Consider the following 15,934-nt stretch of genomic DNA (forward strand, 5'->3'; position numbering starts at 1 on the left):
TTTAAAGGTTAAAACGTTTATTAAAGTTTTAGTAATTTAAGAACCGACAAATTGCTTTTGATGCTAGTTCTCCATGGCTAATATCATACTCGCCACGCTCTTGTGACATGCTAAGAGCGGCCAGTAACGTGTATAGATGTGATGATGACTCTCTAGAAATTATAATCCCCAAATAGCAACTCCAAGAATCTCCATGCGACCGTCCCGTCTCATCCCTTTTCGGGCTGGCTAGCGAAACACTCTTGAGCATACTTCGTACCACCCAACCTATCAACAGCAAGGAATACGAAGGAAGAGAGGCTTGTTCGAACACCACTTCGCTAATTGAATCCTAATGAATTGAAACTATTGCTTATTCGCCGTGAGTCCGACCAAGCCTGGGCTAAACGTCATCTGACATTAGATCTCCTTTAAATATCGTTTGCACACTCTTCAGAGCGACACTCCTCTTCGTAGCTTGACTTTGCAACCCTGAACACTCGCCTCCCTCACGTTAGCATACCACACTATCCTCAGACTGGATTGAAACTAAAACTAGAGAAGATCAAAGACGATCGTCATGGCTCCTGACCTTTCTATCATCACGGGCGAAATCCAACAGAAAAGTTCCGAATTGCGACCTGGCAATGAAAAGCAGCGACTGAGTCTTCTTCAATCTGCTCGTGCCCTAGTCCACGAGCTTGAACAGCCCCATGAGCGTATCATGCGTATGTGCTATCATGAACCCGCAATCTTCATGGCAACCAAGGTGCTCATCAATCTGGGCATCTTCAAAATCCTCGCTGCGGCTACAGAGCAATTAACCGCAGCCAAGCTAGCTCAAGACACCGGCTCAGACAAAATTCTTGTGGAGCGTCTCCTCAAGCACATTGCTACCGAGTTCTTCGTGCACGAAAGTGGACCAGACACATACACCGCGAACGATCTCACGCGGTGTATTGCGTCTTCTGGAGGCCAGGGGACAATCGAGGATATGTTCCAGATTGTCCGTGTTGTCGACTCAATTCCAGATTTCCTGAGGGGAACGAACTATGCAAATCCGGTGAATAAGGACGCAACTGCGTGGAAATTTGCCTACAAGACAGACCAGCATTACTTCGAGTATGTTAATAGTCCCGGACGTGAGCAGAACCTAGAGGCGTTCCGCAAGCACATGTCCTTCAAAACAGTTGGGCTAAAATGGTATGAGGTACCAGAGATCATGAAAGCAGTGTTTGGGGACGCGGACGGGGTTGGAAAGAATGATGTTCTGCTTATTGATGTGGGGGGAAGTGGTGGGCACGACTTGATCGGCTTCCACGAAGCCCATCCTTCCATGCCAGGCCGCTTAATCCTCCAAGATCTCCCCACAACCATCCAATCACTGGACTCCGCGGCCCTGGCTCAGCAAAGTATCGAGCCTATGGGCCACGACTTCTTCACACCTCAACCCATCCACGGTGCGAAAGCGTACTACCTCAAGATGGTGCTCCATGACTGGCCGACCCAACAATGCATTCAGATCCTCTCACAACTGAAGCCTGCCCTGAAGCACGGGTACAGCAGGATCTTGTTGAACGAGATCGTTGTCCCCGAGACGAACGCAGGCTGGTTTGAAACCAGTGTGGATCTGTTGATGATGGAAGTTCATTCCGCACAGGAACGAAGAGAGGCGGAATGGAAGAGCTTAGTGGATGCTGTGGGTGGGTTGAGAGTTAAACAGATATGGAACGTCGAAGGAGCTGTTGAAAAATTGATCGAGATTGAGGCACTTTGAACCTTCACAGTATTCTAGGGTGTTTGACCAGTTTGACGCTGGTGCTTGTCCAACACAATACACCAACTGATGATAGTAGTGTACTGGTAGTAGTCATCCCACTTTACGTTGATCGTTTTAATCGTTCTACTCGTTCCATAAATACTTCTCCTTATTAAGTCTCACCTTCTAAAGGCACACAAAATTTCCTGCTGCTGGAAGACCACAGAGCAGAGTCCCCGCTATTTATCTTCTTCCATCAAAGCGGCCTTCTCTTTGCTAGCATTTCTTCTCTCCAAGCCCACATAACGGTCATTGCAGCGCCTGGTCCACCAAGCAGGGTAGTACCCGCGAATATTCCTACAATTCCTGCCCATCCTGTCTTCACTTTCTTCGCTTTCTTCAAATCTGCGAAACTCAACATCACCCACAAGGCTCCTGCACCAAATGCAGCGATCTGATCATATCTCAGGGTCTTTGATGCCCCTTCAATGAGTGGCAGCGACTTGGAGGGGCTTTTGAGGCACTGGAAGAAGACATCTAAGAGCGAGACGGGTGATGCGAAGCGCACATATAGATAAGTACAAGCTGCTGTCGCCGTTGCAAATCCGTATGCTCGTCTAAGATATGGCATATCTGCTTCTGGATTGGTGATGCGGTCCTCGTGTGTCGTATCCTTGACAGTCTTGCTCAGTAAACGCTGTACCAGAGCAGCGTAAATGGGGAATGGTTGCCAGATTAGACCGTTGATCCACTGCCGTGTTGAAAGCTGAGGGGCAACAAACATGGCAATGGTAGGAAGTAGGTAGGAGACGGCAATAGTGGGTATTATGGTCTTTGCGGAGGAGATCACGGTCATGCGGTTATCGGCTGCGGCGTAATTCTCGAGTGGCGATTGCACGTAATGGAGGAAGTAGTAAAGGGGAGCAATGTAGCCTAGGCCTTTGATCTGGTAGAGGATTCCTAGAACTGTTGGTCTTGAGAAATGTTAGTCACCAATCGAGCCATAGGGAGTGCTTCTGAGGACTCACAAAAGATGAGCTGCTGTGGTAAAGTTTCCTCGTCGCATGCTTTCAATCATCCATATCGTCTGGAGCGGAACCAAGTCTCCAAGGAACGCGATACCTTGCATCTTTCCGGCAACATCGAAGCCTCCAATGGATGGTGTGAACAACGCCACATATTTGGAGAGGATGTTATCCACAGCGGAAATACCAAAAAACCTTGTAGCCAAAGACACGACAACCCCATTTCCTAGATTCACAAACCCAGTATCGGCTGCCAGAGGGACAAGATGCTTGATCGTCTCGCCCATGGTGCGATGGCAGCCATAGACAACTGCTAGGAGTGGTAAAGCATACAGCGCTCTCACCCACTTATTTTCTTTCTTCCCAATTCCAGACTCAGGATCCCATGGCATTGTCGCAGTAAGAGATTTTAGAGGTGCAGGGAGCGACTCCAGAATTTCTGCTCCAACAAGCGCATCGCATGTAAGATCAGTTAGAAAATCCCCAAGAGCGGGAATTACGTGCAATGCCAAAATCTTGTATGGCCAATTGTCCAAGGCCTCGATACGTGTTAGATCGTTGGCTGTATCGCAAGTTGTGTTGGCGCGTAGGTGTCGTTTGAGGTAGAAGTCATGGAGCACTTTTCGAATCTCGTCTAAGGAGGGGTTCGAGGAACTGAGCTTGAAGATGTGGTTTGCAAGTGCGGCAGCACTTTCGATTGCTGCGTTTCCACCTGCACCCAGATTGGGTGTCATCTAACGAGTATAAGCACGTCTTTTATGGATGATCTGGTAATATCTGCCTACCTTATGTATTGAGTCTCCTATGCAGACAATGCGGTCCACAGTCCAATGCTCATTCTGGGACTCCTCAAGAGCGAGCATATTGGCGAAGACACGCTCCTTAAACACTTGATCATATGTGATCTTGTCGGTCATGGGGATTCCGTCAAAAGCTTTCGCAGCCTCTTCCATTTGCTCATTCGTGTACCTGGGGATCTCTTTCCCGTAATATCTTTTATTCAACTTTGAGAAAAGGAACCAATAGAGGATGCCACCCTGGCCAACAAATGATAGCGTACTGTGCTTTTCGGCATACGACCTATGAGAGTCTCCTGGGCGAACGGGTCCGTCTACTGGCTTCCCGATACCAAAGATGCAACCTTATAGACAATCAGTATACACTTTTGATGAAGATCTGGGAGCCGATAAGCATATTTGATGAGTTGAAACACATTTTTTTTGAACGAATTGCTCTCGAGGATGCCAAAGAACTAGCTCTTCGGGTGAAGGACATAATGGGACGTACTGTATTCGGCTGAAATGCTGTTCTTATCTTTCTCGCTTGAACCAGGCACCAAACTCTCAAGTCGATCTTGCATGAAGCCTCGAACGGTGCTGTGGATGCCATCTGCTCCTACGACGATATCACCCTTGTAAGACGATCTATCTTTGCATGTAACAGAAACACCAGAGGCTGTATGATCAATTCCGATTACTCGTTTGTTAGTGAGCACTTTCGACTTGTCTTTGATATGCTCATACATAACCTTTAACAGGTCTCGACGCTGCAAGAATGCGTACGAGTATCCCGTTCTGTTTCCACGTTAGTATTTTCAGGGAAATGAGATATCACCCTCACCTCGCAGAACCCAGAAGTGGTGCATTGCTGTCCACGACAATCTTCCCGTCTCCGGTCCAAGTCAATGCTTGAGACAAGGGCTCTATCGATGCTGTAATGTCGTCCCATATGCCTAGCTGGTCCAGAATACGGGCTCCATTTGGAAGCACTACAATCGATGCACCGACTTGAGGGGCCATTTCTTCTCCTTAAGCTTCTAGTCAGCCATCGTCCCAGCCATCATAAAACAATCAAGTGACCTTGTACCGGCTTCGAGGACAACATAGTCGATGTTCGGATTGGTATGAAGGCAGTGCGCGAGGGCTAGTCCTGCAATAGAGCCGCCCACGATTATCACTCGAATAGGGTTTGCTGGAGCACTGCTCTTTTCACACCCGCTGGTCATCTTGACGAGTGACTGTGTACAAACCCTGCAAGATGAAACAAATAGGGAAGCAAAGCTTGAACGACAATTGGGATAGTTTGTCTGCACGATATACAGAACTGAAATTCCCAACGACTGGGACAACAGTATGTTTTAGAACAATCTTTGAAGTAAATTTGGAGAGCCGCCATGGCTACGGAGGAATGTCGATTGTGGGTTACATTGTGCCAGGGGCCTGGTAGGCATGATTGAAAAGGGGTTTATAAGCGGTAAGCGGGCCACTTAAAGGGGTCGAAAAAAGGCGGCTCTTGCTCTTCTCTTCTTTTCCCTTCTCGTCCGTCAGTCCATCTAAATTGTGTACTCCAACCCTTGTTTGCCGCTGCGCCAAAAGCAGTGAGTGATCTTCCTCAGACTCGTCGTGTCGTTCGTGTGTCCGACTCGTCTGAGACCGTTATGGATACCTAAGTAACAATGTGCCCATGACTCGTATGACAACTCGGGCCGTTGTCTGAAAGGGGATGGGATCCATTGTGCTGGGAATGAAAAGCTATTCTGCAATCACGGTAACGCAGCCGAGTTCCACTTCCACACGAGGAGCGACGTCTATCATAGCGGATACAACATCCCAGAAAGCCGGTCCCCACACTCCTAGATGCCGGAACCTTGCCGGTAGAGTGGTGACTGCTAAGTAGTCCGTCTGTCCCAGGGGGATGTTGGATGTTGGATGGGAACCATGTGCAAACTCCACATCGTGTTTTGGTACCTTGCTTGGCCCTCCTGAGTGCTTTTATTCTGTCGATTTATTGCCGTAAGTTCACAAGTCTGCAAGATCTGGCGACTCGTCGAGGTATCCAGACTCTTCCACATCTATGCCCCACAACTTGACATGAGTTGCTTTTGAAGTGAAGACGCCCGCTCGAACGGTCTTCCCTGAAGGGAGGGACGTTTTCTCTTAGGTGCTTTTGAATTTCCCCTGGATTGCTTTCAGATATGCGTCTTCATTGCATGTTGTTGTCCGCGCTATATTTCGTCGTTCAGATTCAGGCTCGCACTTATGGTCAATTCCAAGGGCGGTCGACAACCACAGCAGCCCCTGATTGTTCGGTACGTACCTCTAGTAAATGTTCTATAGTTCGAGCGAAGTCACCAATTCCAACTCGGTGACTTTTTTGTCGTCCTACGTTGTGTTATAATTTCAACATACCCTGACAGTGCAAATAGTTGACTTGCCTCGCTGCTCTTGTCCCGGAGTATTGTGGTTCTCTTACAAATTCCACTTGCATTTGCACATCAACGGAAATCGCAGCAGCACTCACACCTTGCGCTATCGCGGCATGCAATGTCACCGAATCTCTCCAGCTTGAGCGATACTCCGCGGAAAGTTGTGGTATTGCCAATGACAAGACTCGTTATTACCAGCAAATTCGTCTCTATGCTGTCGTTGCACCATTGACCACCATCCTTGTAGCAGCCCGTATCTTCGCCAGATGCCGAATTGACATCGGACTCGGGCCTGATGATTGGATGATCGTGGCGGCACAAGCTGCATATCTGACAGACGTGGGTACCGGCTTGACAATTGCTGTTCAAGGATTCGGAGAACATACTTTCTGGTTGACCATTGCTGAGGTTTCGAAGGCACTAAAAGTAAGAATTTTGCGAGATTGGCGCCCCGTCCATGGGAGGATACATGCTCACTTTACATAGTTTTTCTACATTAGCGAACTCTTTTACCTCCTGGCGATCACACTTACGAAACTATCTCTCCTACTCTTCTTCCGCCGAATATTTCCCAGTTCGAACTTCCGCATGATGATATTGGCCATGGGAGTATTTGTGGTTGTGTCTAATTTCTCGCTCGCAATGGCGCTCTGCTTCCAATGCGTAAGAGTATCCAATTTGATTTGACTGCTTGCATGTTGCTAACTATACCTCTTATAGATACCATTTTATGGAATCTGGACAAATTGGATATATAAAGTTGCTCCGGTTAAATGCATCAACGTCTTCGCTTGCGTTTACGTCGCAGCAGGAATGAGCATTTTCCATGACTTGGTGATCTTGACAATGCCACTTTCAACACTTTGGGGTCTCAATCTCCACTGGCAGAAAAAAGCTCATTTGATCTTCATGTTCTCGGTCGGATCCTTCGTCATTGTGTGCAGCGCGCTGCGTTTGCCTTCGCTCATGAAGCTGGGTTCTTCCACCGATCCATCATGTAAGTTTTTGGAGCATCTAACCAAGCACCGGGCCTAACTTCCTCTCCAGATGACCAAGCACCTATAGCTGTTTGGACCGATCTGGAAATCAGTGTGGGAATAATTTGCGCTTGTCTTCCAGCCTGCAGATCCCTGGTTGGATATGTGTTCCCCAACCTTAAAATGTCCCTTGGCTCCTCAGGACCAAGCCATACCACATCTGCATACCCCGCCAAATCGGCCAACCATGCTCGATACGGGAGCAAAGGCCGTCCCCTGACAAACACCAGAAGCTTTATAGAATTGGACGATCGAACGGAAAGCCAAGACACATTAGAGGAGGGGAGGAAGAAAGGAGTGAGAGTCTGTGAGACGCCGGTTCAGGATAAGCTAAACCCAGATCGGAGGGATGCGTTCGGGCATCGGGCTTTGGTTGAAGTCGAGGCCGGTGGGATGGGAGAACGACGGATGAAGACCGGTAATACGATTGTTATGACTACGACTGTGGATCAGAGTGAGAGGCGACTGTAAGTTAGTAATGTGTCTGAATTGTCTGCAGTAATGTCAGAGCTGTGATGCACAAACCGGTTCCTCGTTCGCAGTTCAAGTTGTGAATGCCAAAGGGGAGCTGTGTTGAAGTAAGAGCTTGAGCATGTATGCGATGAGGCGAACCAGGAAATATGGAGAAAATTCAGTCGCAATAAATGGTGACGGCAAGATATGAGAGAACAGTTCATTGCGAAGGGGTGTTTGTTGGTTTAGGTTGGAAGAATTAGAAGTACTTTCAGATTTTTCGAGGTTGAAGTTTTCCCAAATTATCATGGGAATTGCTGGAAGCTATATATACCCTGGTGAATCCGAACAGCTGTTGGGTCTAGGTCATTGAGTTGGATATTGGTCGCAACATCCACCTGAACATGCAATCTCAAAATGATAAGATGCAGTATGCGTGGAGGCAATGAATCAACAGCAAGATTCCTGTCACCCTAGGACTATGACCCCCTGTCTTCTTGTCTGTTGTCATCTGTAGTAATGTCCCCTGAAACCCCCACTCGCGCGCTCGCTTAAATACTGTAACTGTGGCTGCGGTCCTTATTACAACATCGGCTCAAAGGTCTAACCGAGGCGGAGATTCGGAAACGATGCTTGCCCGCTCTACGAGAAAACTACTATATATACACGCTCTGATGCTGATGCTAACTAGAGCAGTGATTCGGTAGACATATCTTGAGCCCTTCTAAACAGCGACACAATTTATTATTAAAAGAATTTCTTTGCCCCAACGAGTTGGTTGTCGGTAGATACTTGATCTATTCCCACACGACGTCACAGATTCACTTTCTCTCTATTCCGGCATGGCATCAGAGTCGCAGGCGCTTTTGGTGCTTGTCACCGTAGGTGTTCCCTCCCAACCTGATTTCTTCTGTTGTTTCAAAAGAACTCCAATGCTCGGAGCTATCTCGAGAACCAGGATATGAAGGCAGATAAGCTTAATCCAATTCTACTTTACCATGTTCTCCCACTTTCCCGAATCTTTTGATCCCCTCTCAACATTGTACAATACTTATTCAATGATAGGGCGGCTCGGGGTTCATCGGCTCATACTGCATCATCGCCCTTCTCAACGCAGGATACCGAGTGCGTGCGACTATCCGCTCTCTTTCCAAGTCCTCCGCGGTGAAAGAGTCCCTCAAGCATGGCAGTCTCACAGATTCATCTCTAGAGAGCCTCTCCTTCGTTAGCGCCGACCTCAGTAGCGACGAAGGCTGGGACCAAGCAGTCGTAGGTTGTAGCTACGTTCTGCATGTTGCTTCACCTTTCCCGCCCCAGCTGCCTAAACACGAAGACGACCTCATTATCCCCGCTCGAGACGGAACCCTCCGAGTTCTGAAGGCCGCAAAATCTGCTGGCGTTAAACGTGTCGTATTGACGTCCTCCTTCGCAGCAATTGGCTACGGACATCCATCCCGGACTACACCTTTCACTGAAGAGTCGTGGACAGACATTACTAAGTCTAATGTCACGCCATACGAAAAGTCCAAGACCATCGCGGAGCGGGCTGCCTGGGACTTTGTCAGCTCTCCAGAGGGTCAAGGGCTCCAACTAAGTGTCGTCAACCCGGTAGCTGTTCTGGGTCCCGTCCTCAGCAATGACTTCTCGCCTAGTATTCTCCTCGTTCAACGTCTTCTCAAGGGCGACCTTCCTGGCTGCCCAGATATAATGTTCGGTATTGTTGACGTGCGAGATGTCGCTTCACTGCACCTGCTAGCCATGACTAGCCCTGCCGCGGCAGGTGAACGTTTTCTGGCCATCGCACCTTCTGCTATGACAGTGCAAGAGGTTGCGATCACATTGAAGCAGAGACTACCAGAGTTGTCAAAGAAGACCCGTACAAGAACCCTACCGGACTTCCTGGTTCGACTTGTCGCTCTCTTTGACCCGGAAGTTGCGTCTATTGCAGCGCACCTCGGCAAGAAGAAGTACCCAACAAACGAGAAGGCTAAGAGGGTCTTAGGATGGGAGCCGAGAAGCAGGGAAGATGCAATCACGGCAACGGCTGAGTCATTGGTAAAGTTGGGTTTGGTAAAGAAGTAAAGGTCTCATGTAGAGAGCTTGTGGCTCTGGGATGAAGCCTCAAGACGAACATACACACCTTATTGATGGAAAGGTCCAGAGAAGACCATCGATCAGCTTCAAGCTTCACTTGCCTGGATTTTGTGTGGTGCTTCATAATGGATTCCCGTAGTTCGATATGATGAGCGTGCACAGCTGAATCATATACACTTGTTTTGCGACAATATTGAATTATCAGAATGGTGATCTGAATTGCTGGATACAGCAAGTACCCCGTCATGGAAACCATACGCGGTTTATACGTGACTCTTGTTCAATGTCCACTAGTATATTTCAATCACCACTCTGGGAATCTGAGGCCCCTAGTCAGCAAGGCATACATCAGAGTTGAAACATTTCACATCGTGAACCTTCAATTCGATAGTCTATCGTCGACTTCCCAGATACCCTCCGTTCTGGAAGATGACATGTTGCTTTTGATGGACCTGACGTGAGGGATTATTTCTTACTTACTTGAGCTGGAGAACCATCAACAATTTGCCTTGCAACCCGAACCCATACTGGTAGTTCATTTCACACGCACTCCAAGGCAACCGACGTGTGCAGAAGAGATACCACGTGAAGAATTCAACACCCACTAATATGAAACATAGACAAGCAGGTGCGTGCGGCAAGAAGAGTCTCAAATGTAATGCGTTGCATGGTTGTATTGATATCGAGGGGATGTTTGATCGCCCACCACAAGTCAAACAAAGAATACACATTCCAAGTAATATCATGACGATAGCACATACGACACTGGTAATTATACACAGACTTCAGGGGGACTACCCAGCAGCAACGAGCACATACATGAATAGCCAACCAGACATGGATATATCGGTTGTAAGAAAGAATTCGAAGAAGCATGGGCCGCGAAGAAACAGACAGTTTCAAGTGAGATAGCAATACCTTGCAAATGCGTCTGAACATGGTCGACATGGCACGTATGTATGATCAAGCATGGCTTTGATGCGACCAATTCACATCAGGCTCAGTGTCCGGCTGCTGTCTGTGCCTCCAATTATGGAACGAATTGAGTTGGGAGACGGTGCTCACAGTCAATATTCCTGGGTTAGACACAAGAACCTGTCATAAGACCTGGCAGACTAAAATCTTGCGTCTGACTGAATTTTTGAGACCTGCAAGCTTATCTTCATGACACCTCCTCGATCAATTTGCCGCCCATTCCACCGGATGGCTTCACACTGTTTACAAACATATTACCAGCTGGACCTTCCAACCATTCCTCAGGAACACCAATCCGATTGCCATCTTTGTTGCTGATCCAACGAACAAACAATGGGCTTGCTTTCTGAATATCGGAATCAGAATTCGTTTCACCTGGTACCCCGTTCAAATCGCGACGACGAGCATTGGTTTTTGGTGCTTGCTTTTTGAGAAGCTTGTTGATAGTTTCCATCTACGGCTCATTAGTACCCATGTTCTTATTCAAATAGCAAAGTAGACATATACCTTCTCTTCCTCATTTCGCTTCTCGCTGAGGTTCTTTCTACGTCTTGCCATCTCAGCACGTCGCATGGCGTGCTCCTCGGCGGTCAAATGTTTCTTGACTTGGACCTCTTTAATATCGTTAGCAAGGACATCTCTCATAACAGCATTGGGACTGACCATCAGGGAGCGCCAAGAGATGACCACTTCCACCCTCCTCCAAGCGAGCACGTTGTCTCTTGGTCAATTTGTTGAGATCGGGAGTGGATGCTCGACTACCACCACCTGGCGTCTCGTCATCGCTGTCTTCATCATCCTCATCGTCCTCGACATCTTCTTCGACCTCAATTTCTTCTTCTTCACCCTCAGCATCTTCCTCGTTACCGGTTTGCATAGCTTCTTCTTCTTCGACTTCTTCTCCGAGGTCACTATCCAATTCACTTAATTCCTCATCATCGCTGGCGTCTTGCATCTCCTTTTGCTCGACACTCATGTGATCATTTCTTGAAGCCGGCTTTGCTATGATGGTTTGCTTTCCGGATTGAGCCTTTGAGATCTTGATCACAGGAGGAGGAGGGGCCAAGTCCATGTCAACGTCTCCATCAGCGTCCTCGTCCCCAAGCCCATCGTCTTCAGCGTCCAGATCCTCGTCGTCCTCCTCAACTGTCTCTCCCTCGGCATCCTCATCGGCGGCATCTTCCATTTCTTCATCCTCATCCTCGTCCTCCTCATCACTATCCGACTCCAGAACATAGCTCTTTCTTACGTTTCTGGGTCGCTTGCCTTCCAGAATTTCGCCTCCCACGAAGCCATCCCGACTACTTGATGCAGCAGACTTGCCAGACGAGCTAGCGCGAGTGGCTTCTCGTAGCTTGCTTGACGAGGTCTTTACCGTGAGACGGATTGACTGCGGGCTCTTGGATGAAGTAGAAGATGGTGGGCCACGTGAGACAGTTGCAGTGGCCACATTCTCCGAGGCTGTGCGACGTGGTCGCGATGGCCTGTCGTAAGCTTGGTCAGTAATTGCTTCTTTTGCCTTGATCGCCGAAGAACGTTGACTCCGTCGAGCGGGCATCGCGTGAATGAAAGGATGGAGAAGGATGAAGCAGTAAGATGATGGGCTGGTCGGGTTGAGTGGGAGATAGATATTGGTTGGACGAGGAGATGCGGGAAAGATGATGGAAATATTTGGAGATGGAAAGAAAAAATGATGGGGGAAGAGGTCCGTAACTGCAAGGGCCACTGCCTCGATAAGACAAGCAGAACCAACCAGCTAGCCAGCCAGCCAGCCAGACGCGGTGCGGTGCGGTGCGGGAGACAAACAGCAAGAGCGACGGGCGGATAGGCGCGTCGCATAGCCGCCGTTTCTTGCCTTTTCCTCCCCTTCCCGTCTCCAGGCTGCGATTCATCCTTCACATGAAAGGCCGTCGCCACCATGACTTGCAGACGGACAGTACATATATATATATATACATACATGCATGGTAGGCCAATTGCTTAATTTGCGCATACGGTACCGCTCAACTCAGCGCAACTCGACTCGATTCAATGCAAGTGAGTTCGATTCTCGAGTGCGACAAAACTTAGTGCGCCCCGAGAGAGAGGGTAAGATAAGCGGCGCTTGCAATCGTCGTCGTCGTCGTCGCTGTCGTCCTCAACCATTCGATGTGATTTAATGCGACTTTGCACCCACGAATTCTGACCATAGAAGAGAGAGAACGAACAAAAACACTGGCAACTCACTCGCTCTTGGTCGCAGTGGCTTTCTCAGCCCGGCCTCCCTTCCGGGATTGAGATGATGCCCCTTTCAAGCCAAACCAATCGTAGGTGTCCGTATCTTCAGTGCCTTCTGAGTCGGTGCTCAGCCGTCTCAGCTTCTTACTCGGTCGCTCGCCTCGGCCTGACATGTTGGGTGCGGAGTTGAATGATGAATGTCGATGACCAGGAGGTGACGTTGGCTGTGTGCAAATGATTCCGGGTGAAATGGTGAAATATACTAGTAGCTGTCTTGTAGCCTGAAAGGATATCCAATATCTAGATACTATGAATGAGATTGAGTGAGATTCTCCAAGTGTGGTGTTCTCCGAAAGCGAATCTGATATTGGAAATACTTGTGATTTCGTGAGTTCCAGCGCGCGCGGTCAGCAATCTGTGACGAGACGCTAGGCCAATCAGTTGTCAGCAACGGCTGTGGCCTAAGGCCTCAACTGCTATGTATGTAAGCTTGAAGAAATCTGGGGCGAGAAGCCGAGGTCCGTGAATTTATTGTACATTTCTTGATGCACGACAACATTCCCATGCACCAGAAAGCTGTCAGCACTGCACCATGAGTGACTCGGACGAAAATAAGAAACCTGGATTGCCACAATGGCAGCTCGAGACAAAGACAGAAGATGCGCAAAAGACTGCTGAAGCAACTCCAGAGTCCCCAAATCGAGAAACGATTATCGAGCAGGCGCGCAAGTTCCTCGAGGAAGATGATGTTCGGAATGCCACAACAGACAAAAAGATTGTTTTCCTCGAAAGCAAAGGGCTACAGCCAGATGAGATTCAGTCGTTATTAGGCGTCACTCGAAATGAGGAAGCGACATCAAAAGATGTTCAGGTAAAAGCAACCTCACTGTCCCTCATACACAACTAACTTTGTCCAGATTCAAGACTCCAAGATGTCAGAATCATCACCCACACAATCAATCCCACAATATACAACACAACAGCCGTCTATCTCATCCGCGCCTCCAATAATTACCTATCCCGAATTCCTCACAACCCCCACATCCCCCTCACCTCTGATAACCAAGAACCGCCTCCTCACAACCCTCTACCTATTCTCTGGCCTGTCCGCCCTCCTCTACGGAACACACAACTATCTAATAACCCCCATGGTAGCCTCCTTAACTGAATCACGCCTGGAACTCGCCCAAACTTCCAAGACCAAACTCTCCCAATTCATCACGAAACTCGAGTCTATCGTATCGGAAGTTCCCTCTGAGGCTATACCAAAACATATCTCCGCACAAGAGGATGGAGAAGAAAGCGATGAGGATCCTACTGAGATGTTTCATCGAGATATAGGTGTCCAGACTTCTCCACCTGCATCTCGACCCTCGTCTCCCTCTCCAGAATCGGCAGAATCGATATTGGGGAATCAAACGGGTCGATTAAGTAAGTTGAGGGAGTCGCTGCAGGGACTAGTGGACGATAATTCGAGTGAGGGGCATGATGTTACGGAGTTGGAGGGCACGATTGGTGTTCTACGAGAGTATTTGGATGGGATGGCTTATGTGGCGCCAACTTATGGGTATGGAGGGTATGGTAATAGTCAGTCTAAGGAGCAGGATGATGAGATCAGTAGGGTGAAAGCTAGTATTAGAGGTGTGAAGGGTGTTTTGCTCAGTGCGAGGAGTTTTCCTGGGGTGAAGGCTGGTGTAGGGGTCAGGTAGCGACAATAATTCAAACGTCCAGAGCATTTCGAAGTCCATAATATATGTGATTTCCTAAAGCTATGAAGCTCATATTAGGGCTTGTAATAGGAGCTAAAAACTAGAGATGGAACTCGACGTGAAACCTACGGGACAAATCTACTGAGTGTTGAGTGATTTGTTATGATTGCCATATGTGCTCAATGTTACTCGGCCGTTATCTCTCTAAAAGAACTCGTGATGCTCTTAGTCAACCTGTGAAATAATATATTTGTGTCAATTCTAATCGTTCTAATCGCAGTTGCACCTGGAACTCAACCTCACCCCAAACATAGAGCATGATATTGTAAAATTCATTGCCTACATATAACATAAACAAGAAAATACCAAAACATGACCAATCTCTGCCCCACATGGATCGTTCATAGCAAACATTGGCAGAGTAGACAAGACCTAACGCGAATATAAAGCTGAGTCATGGAAAGGGTTTTTAGACTTCAGTGTTGAAGCGTTTGCGAAACGGTACACTTAGCACCTGGGAACCGAATAGCAGGAAGTGGAATCAGAGAAACCTCCTACGCATAGAAACAGACTGGAAACTTGATTCTGAAAGGCATGCTGCTTCGGTAGTTTGCATTGGAAAGTCAAGTTTGTACCTGATCCCTGTCTAATTTCTGGTGTAACGCAAACAGCACTACCCACACCAAAGGTCTGTTTGATTCTAAATACAAAACACTGTTCACAATCCTCCCACTGATGCCGAACAATCTGTGAAGCATTCATCATCATGGAAGACACAGAAACCTCAGCTCGGGTCTGCAGTGGATGCCAAAAGGACTCCCAGTCATTATCAACCCCATTACGACGATGTTCAAAATGCATGGTAGTAGTTTCATACTGCTCCAGAGAGTGTCAGAAGAAGGACTGGAAGGAGCACAAGACTGTGTGTATTAAGGCTTCTGATACCGAACCCTCGCAAGCATCGAACCAAACGCATCAAATATCTGCGAGCCCAAGTGCTGCCAGCACAAACGCAAATACCTCCTCTTCTAACACTCCACCCTCTACAGAATACCCTCCAAACCTCGAACCGCTGGCCTTCCCAACTCTCTTCCCGTATGGAAGAGGTCATTGGGGTGGTGTGATGCCGCTCGACGACTATATCAGACTCCGTCTTCGAGAACCACGCTTCGTTCGTCATGGTATTTGGATGGCTTGGATGATGTCACGGACCGAGAATCTGGATGTCAAAGCAGCTATCACTGCCGCGTCTGGAGGTTGTGTTGTGGAAAACATTGAAGGCGTGGTGGTACGGTCTGAATATTAGCTGGATAGGAGGGACTGGGGACTGAAGGAGCATACCTACGTGGAACCGATGGGCTGATAGTCACTCGCAAGGATGAGGAGTCTGACCTTGCTAAAGTCCTCTAATTAGATAATAAACTTCGCTTTGAGATTACGGCATCGCTACTATGGATTCGGTCTTCTGTTCCAATGCCATG

The 15,934-nt window shown here is 48.2% G+C and overlaps 7 protein-coding genes across 7 annotated transcripts; 5 read left to right on the forward strand and 2 right to left on the reverse strand.

Annotated features, from left to right (window-relative positions):
* The first annotated feature begins 470 nt into the window (after window positions 1-470).
* Window positions 471-1,810, forward strand: LY89DRAFT_621890 (S-adenosyl-L-methionine-dependent methyltransferase). The gene has a single exon (XM_018210954.1). It carries the CDS (start codon window positions 560-562, stop codon window positions 1,754-1,756), a length of 1,197 nt encoding a protein of 398 aa, XP_018067494.1. The 5' UTR covers window positions 471-559; the 3' UTR covers window positions 1,757-1,810.
* A 184-nt stretch (window positions 1,811-1,994) lies between these two features.
* LY89DRAFT_651217 (FAD/NAD(P)-binding domain-containing protein) lies at window positions 1,995-4,768 on the reverse strand (the record flags this gene model as incomplete). Its single annotated transcript, XM_018212143.1, has 6 exons — window positions 1,995-2,712; window positions 2,767-3,497; window positions 3,549-3,904; window positions 4,051-4,337; window positions 4,384-4,570; window positions 4,630-4,768. The coding sequence occupies 6 exons, from the start codon at window positions 4,766-4,768 to the stop codon at window positions 1,995-1,997; spliced, it is 2,418 nt and encodes an 805-aa protein (XP_018067495.1).
* Window positions 4,769-5,968: 1,200 nt separating this feature from the next.
* LY89DRAFT_591259 (uncharacterized protein) lies at window positions 5,969-7,476 on the forward strand (the record flags this gene model as incomplete). The annotated part of the gene is made up of 4 exons (XM_018209643.1): window positions 5,969-6,394; window positions 6,455-6,631; window positions 6,689-6,920; window positions 6,992-7,476. Coding segments are annotated over 4 exons (1,320 nt in total), but the record flags the coding sequence as incomplete, so codon positions are not given.
* A 690-nt stretch (window positions 7,477-8,166) lies between these two features.
* LY89DRAFT_651219 (putative NAD dependent epimerase/dehydratase) lies at window positions 8,167-9,656 on the forward strand. Its single transcript, XM_018212144.1, has 2 exons — window positions 8,167-8,339; window positions 8,524-9,656. The coding sequence occupies exons 1-2, from the start codon at window positions 8,301-8,303 to the stop codon at window positions 9,538-9,540; spliced, it is 1,056 nt and encodes a 351-aa protein (XP_018067497.1). The 5' UTR covers window positions 8,167-8,300; the 3' UTR covers window positions 9,541-9,656.
* Window positions 9,657-10,481: 825 nt separating this feature from the next.
* On the reverse strand, window positions 10,482-13,115 carry LY89DRAFT_687374 (uncharacterized protein). Its single transcript, XM_018215485.1, has 4 exons — window positions 12,754-13,115; window positions 11,191-12,011; window positions 11,035-11,141; window positions 10,482-10,981 (listed from the first exon to the last, which is right to left on the reverse strand). Exons 1-4 carry the CDS (start codon window positions 12,915-12,917, stop codon window positions 10,715-10,717), a joined length of 1,359 nt encoding a protein of 452 aa, XP_018067498.1. The 5' UTR covers window positions 12,918-13,115; the 3' UTR covers window positions 10,482-10,714.
* Window positions 13,116-13,274: 159 nt separating this feature from the next.
* LY89DRAFT_709080 (uncharacterized protein) lies at window positions 13,275-14,535 on the forward strand. Its single transcript, XM_018217732.1, has 2 exons — window positions 13,275-13,615; window positions 13,662-14,535. The coding sequence occupies exons 1-2, from the start codon at window positions 13,337-13,339 to the stop codon at window positions 14,451-14,453; spliced, it is 1,071 nt and encodes a 356-aa protein (XP_018067499.1). The 5' UTR covers window positions 13,275-13,336; the 3' UTR covers window positions 14,454-14,535.
* Window positions 14,536-15,209: 674 nt separating this feature from the next.
* On the forward strand, window positions 15,210-15,830 carry LY89DRAFT_784909 (uncharacterized protein). Its single transcript, XM_018222831.1, has one exon. It carries the CDS (start codon window positions 15,220-15,222, stop codon window positions 15,757-15,759), a length of 540 nt encoding a protein of 179 aa, XP_018067500.1. The 5' UTR covers window positions 15,210-15,219; the 3' UTR covers window positions 15,760-15,830.
* Window positions 15,831-15,934: the final 104 nt, after the last annotated feature.

This window comes from Mollisia scopiformis (assembly GCF_001500285.1).
Source record: "Mollisia scopiformis unplaced genomic scaffold LY89scaffold_19, whole genome shotgun sequence".
NCBI lineage: Eukaryota > Fungi > Ascomycota > Leotiomycetes > Helotiales > Mollisiaceae > Mollisia > Mollisia scopiformis.

What these genes read in the sequence shown, in the direction of transcription:
- LY89DRAFT_621890 (XM_018210954.1), top strand. Translation starts at nt 560, where the DNA reads ATGGCTCCTGACCTTTCTATCATCACGGGCGAAATCCAACAGAAAAGT.
- LY89DRAFT_651219 (XM_018212144.1), top strand. Translation starts at nt 8,301, where the DNA reads ATGGCATCAGAGTCGCAGGCGCTTTTGGTGCTTGTCACC. An exon ending in CGCTTTTGGTGCTTGTCACC is followed by an intron (nt 8,340 to 8,523) that starts GTAGGTGTTCCC and finishes ATTCAATGATAG; the next exon opens with GGCGGCTCGGGGTTCATCGG.
- LY89DRAFT_687374 (XM_018215485.1), bottom strand. Translation starts at nt 12,917, where the DNA reads ATGTCAGGCCGAGGCGAGCGACCGAGTAAGAAGCTGAGACGGCTGAGC. An exon ending in GCCACTGCGACCAAGAGCGA is followed by an intron (nt 12,012 to 12,753) that starts GTGAGTTGCCAG and finishes AGCTTACGACAG; the next exon opens with GCCATCGCGACCACGTCGCA. An exon ending in AGCGAAATGAGGAAGAGAAG is followed by an intron (nt 10,982 to 11,034) that starts GTATATGTCTAC and finishes AATGAGCCGTAG; the next exon opens with ATGGAAACTATCAACAAGCT.
- LY89DRAFT_709080 (XM_018217732.1), top strand. Translation starts at nt 13,337, where the DNA reads ATGAGTGACTCGGACGAAAATAAGAAACCTGGATTGCCACAATGGCAG. An exon ending in CGACATCAAAAGATGTTCAG is followed by an intron (nt 13,616 to 13,661) that starts GTAAAAGCAACC and finishes AACTTTGTCCAG; the next exon opens with ATTCAAGACTCCAAGATGTC.
- LY89DRAFT_784909 (XM_018222831.1), top strand. Translation starts at nt 15,220, where the DNA reads ATGGAAGACACAGAAACCTCAGCTCGGGTCTGCAGTGGATGCCAAAAG.